Consider the following 3,769-nt stretch of genomic DNA (forward strand, 5'->3'; position numbering starts at 1 on the left):
GAAAAATTAAAAAAAAAAAAAAAATTAGCCAGGTGTGGTGACGGGCGCCTGTAGTCCCAGCTACTCGGGAGGGTGAGGCAGGAGAATGGCGTGAACCTGGGAGGCGGAGCTTGCAGTGAGCTGAGATTGCACCACTGCACTCCAGCCTGGGCGACAGAGCAAGACTCCGTCTCAGGAAAAAAAAAAAAAATAGGAAGAATGTTTAGGACATGGTTTTTGGAGTCAGAGACGTATGTTCCAATTCTGGCTTCACTATTTTATAGTCTTTGAGCATGTGCCCTTTATGTACCCTTGAAGATGTCGCTTAACCTTTCTGAGCCTCAGGTACCTCATCTTTAAAATGGGGATAATGTTTCGGTCCTAGCCACGAGTCTCTAGTCAGTGCTCAGTAAAAAGTACCAGACACGATTGAAAACTCGTTTTCCTCTTACAATTGAAGATAGGAACCTTTTTAAGAGCAAGCACCAGGCACCGAATTTAACGACTGGTTGCATTTCTGGGTGATCCAAGACCGTTTGTCCCCGGTCTCCCTGGCAGCACAGCGGTAGGAGATAAGAATGATGTTACACCATGCATGCAAAGTGCTCACAACACACTCTGGCACTCAGAAAACGAGAGCTGAGTCATGGATGCCCAGTTTCCCCATCTGTAAAATGAGCAAGTTCGATCACTTGAAACGACATTCTTGGACCTTGGATGACTCAGATTTTCCAGGTACATGCGGAAAAGCACGCCAGAGGGAAGGAGGAGGAGTGGCAGTGCTGCGACCAAGCCCAGGTTTAGCGAAACCGACAGCTCCACCACCCGCACTAGTTACCCCAGCTCCGGAGGTGCCAAGCGGATGGGGTGGGTAGTAGACATAGGGCGGAGCTTAGTCGGCTCCGCCCCCAGCCCGCGCTTTTCTCATTGGCCCAGTGAACTCGAGACTCGTGACGCCTTAGGCGTGCGCCCAGCGTGTGAAGGGGGCTTGGCTCGCTGAGCGGGAGGAGAGAAGATGGCGACGTCCGTGGTGCACCGGTTCCTACGATTACTGCACGGGGTCGCGCCGTGGCGGAGCAGGTATAGCAGCGCGGAGAGACTGCCCTGGGGCGTGGGGCAACCTGGACCAAGCTGGGGTCTGGAGAGAGATGTTTCTCTGTCGCGGGCTCGCTCTGAGGCGAGCTTGGGTGGAGACGGAGCTACCTTCACCTCGAGCTTAGCAGCAGGTGCGACTGCTCCTGTGTAGGGCGGTCCGAATTTAGTTAGGGTGTGGCCTAGAAAGTCTCGCTTTGCCCTTTCCAGCTAGGTGGAAGTTCACGAGGGACAAAACCAGATGAAATAGGCTTCCTGCCCGTCACTCGACTCGAGGCAGGGCTTTCAGATGTTCAGATGCCATTTTCTCATGTGTTCGTTTTTGTAGAAGGAGAGATGTCTTGTGGGAAGGGCACTAGATTGAGTGTCAGGCTACTTTCATTTCTGGATCTTAGTCTTTGAAGCTCGAGGGTTGGATTAAGTAATCTCAAAACAGTCTGTTATGGGGCTAGAGTCTTGGTTACCCTTGTGACCCCCAGCTGTTAGGTTCTTGGAAATTGAAGAGACTTGAGGGGTCTTCTTAGTCCAGCTGTCTCTCTTTGGAGTTAATGAGATTGGGGCTCCGAGAGAGGGAGGGATTTGCTCGAGTTCACCTAGCCAGTTTGTAGCAGAGCCAGGAATCAAGGTACCTCTCTCTCACGCGACGATCTTTCTCTCAGGCTGCCCACTGTGGGGACAGTTGTTATTACAGAAAATAGAACATTTGGACTGTCAGAAAATGGGTTAAAATGTTGGTATCTGTGACTCAGAGTCGGCTGCCTGGTGTCATTTCAAAGAGCTAAGATTTGAGAGATGCGTCATACTTGTGTGTTTCCTACAGGGTTCATTTTGTCAGCGTTGATCAGAGGATAACTTATTGTAGTTTTGGGAGGAGAAGGACACCGGATTTGGACTGAGGGGGGAACAGTAACCGTCATTGGTCTTGTTATGAAAGCGTGACATTTTCATCATTAACTGTACAGAAATGATTATCTCTCAGGAGAGGGCTCTGCATTATGGTGGTAACTGTTAGAATTTGGGCAGAAGGCTTTGTTTTCAATGTTATTAGCAGGCGCGCTGTTTATGAGTCAACCCTGAATTCATTTAAAGTGTGTCATAGGCCAGGTGCGGTGGCTCACGCCTGTGATCCCAGCACTTTGGGAGGCCAAGGTGGGTGGAGCACTTGAGGTCAGGAGTTCGAGACCAGCCTGGCCAATGTGGTGAAACCCCGTCTCTACTAAAAAATACAACAATCAGCTGGGCGTGGTGGCAGGCACCTGTAATCCCAGCTACTTGGGAGGCTGAGGCAGGAGAATTGCTTGAACCTGGGAGGCAGAGGTTGCAATGAGCCAAGACTGCGCCACCCCACTCCAGCCTGGGCGGCACAGTGAGACTTTGTCTCAAAAAAATTAAAAATAAAGTGTGTCATGAATTGGAAGGACTAAAATATGACATCTTAAAAAAGTTTTTGTTGTTGTTTATTTGTTTTGGGAATCAGAGCCTCACTCTGTTGCCCAAGAGGAAGTGCAGCGGTGTGATGATGGCTCACTGCAGCCTCCACCTCCTCAGCTCAAGCAGTTCTCCCACCTCAGCCTCCTGAGTAGCTAGGACCACAGGTGCACGCCACCACGCCCAGCTGTTTTTTTTTGTTTTTTTGGGGGGGGGTAGACACAGGGTTTTATCATGTTGCCCAGGCTGGTCTCGAACTCCTGGGCTCAAGTGATCTATCCACTTTTTTTTTTTTTTTTTGAGATGGAGTCTCCCTGTCGCCCAGGCTGGAGTGCAGTGGTGTGATCTCGGCTCACCTCAACCTCTGTCTCCCAGGTTCAAGCGATTCTCCTGCCTCAACCTGCCAAGTAGCTGGGACTACAGCCGCGCACCACCATGCCCAGCTAAGTTTTGTATTTTTAGTGGAGATGGGGTTTCACCATGTTTCCCAGGGTGGTCTCCATCTCCTGACCTCGTGATCTGCCTGCCTCGGCCTCCCAAAGTGCTGGGTTTACAGGCATGAGCCACCGCACCCAGCCATCCACCCACTTTCACCTACGAAAGTGCTGGCATTACAGAGGTGAGCTATCGCACCCCATCTACAATAATTTTTTTAAATGATGAGAGGAAGCTGTACCTCAGTCACCATCATTTTAAAAAGGGGGAGAAAAAAGCTATATATACACATATATACACACACATATATACGTATATATACACACACACGTATATATACACACACATATATATACACACATATATATATTTTTTTTTTCCGTGAGATGGAGTCTCGCACTGTTGCCCAGGCTGGAGTGCAGTGGCGGGATCTCGGTTCACTGCAACCTCCGCCTCCCGGGTGCACGCCATTCTCCCGCCTCGGCCTCCCGAGTAGCTGGGACTACAGGCGCCCGCCACCACGCCCAGCTAATTTTTTGTATTTTTAGTAGAGACGGGGTTTCACCATTTTAGCCAGGATGGTCTCGATCTCCTGACCTTGTGATTCATCTGCCTCGGCCTCCCAAAGAGTTGGGATTACAGGCATGAGCCACCGTGCCCGGCCAAAAAAGCTGTATTTTAGTACCAGTGTAGATAGATAAGATTAGACTTAGATGCAGAGGGTGAGAGGGATGAAGATTTGGGTACAATAAGAAGTCTTAATTTTCTTTTTTTTTTTTTTTTTGAGACGGAGTCTCGCTCTGTCGCCCAGGCTGGAGTGCAGTGGCGCGATCTC

At 49.9% G+C, this 3,769-nt stretch overlaps 1 protein-coding gene across 9 annotated transcripts in view; it reads left to right on the forward strand.

Moving 5' to 3' along the window:
- Positions 1-628: 628 nt before the first annotated feature.
- The window catches only part of PISD (phosphatidylserine decarboxylase), a 49,199-nt gene continuing 46,058 nt past the window's right edge, over positions 629-3,769 (forward strand). For 8 of the 9 annotated variants that reach the window (XM_025400076.1, XM_025400072.1, XM_025400071.1 and 5 more), the window contains exon 1: positions 629-1,059. In XM_025400076.1, the coding sequence (XP_025255861.1) occupies positions 995-1,059 (65 nt within the window). In that variant the 5' untranslated portion in view covers positions 629-994. The remainder of the gene's footprint in view (positions 1,060-3,769) is intronic. The other variant, XM_025400066.1, reaches the window with a different exon arrangement.

This window comes from Theropithecus gelada, chromosome 10 (assembly GCF_003255815.1).
Source record: "Theropithecus gelada isolate Dixy chromosome 10, Tgel_1.0, whole genome shotgun sequence".
In the NCBI taxonomy this organism is placed as follows: domain Eukaryota; kingdom Metazoa; phylum Chordata; class Mammalia; order Primates; family Cercopithecidae; genus Theropithecus; species Theropithecus gelada.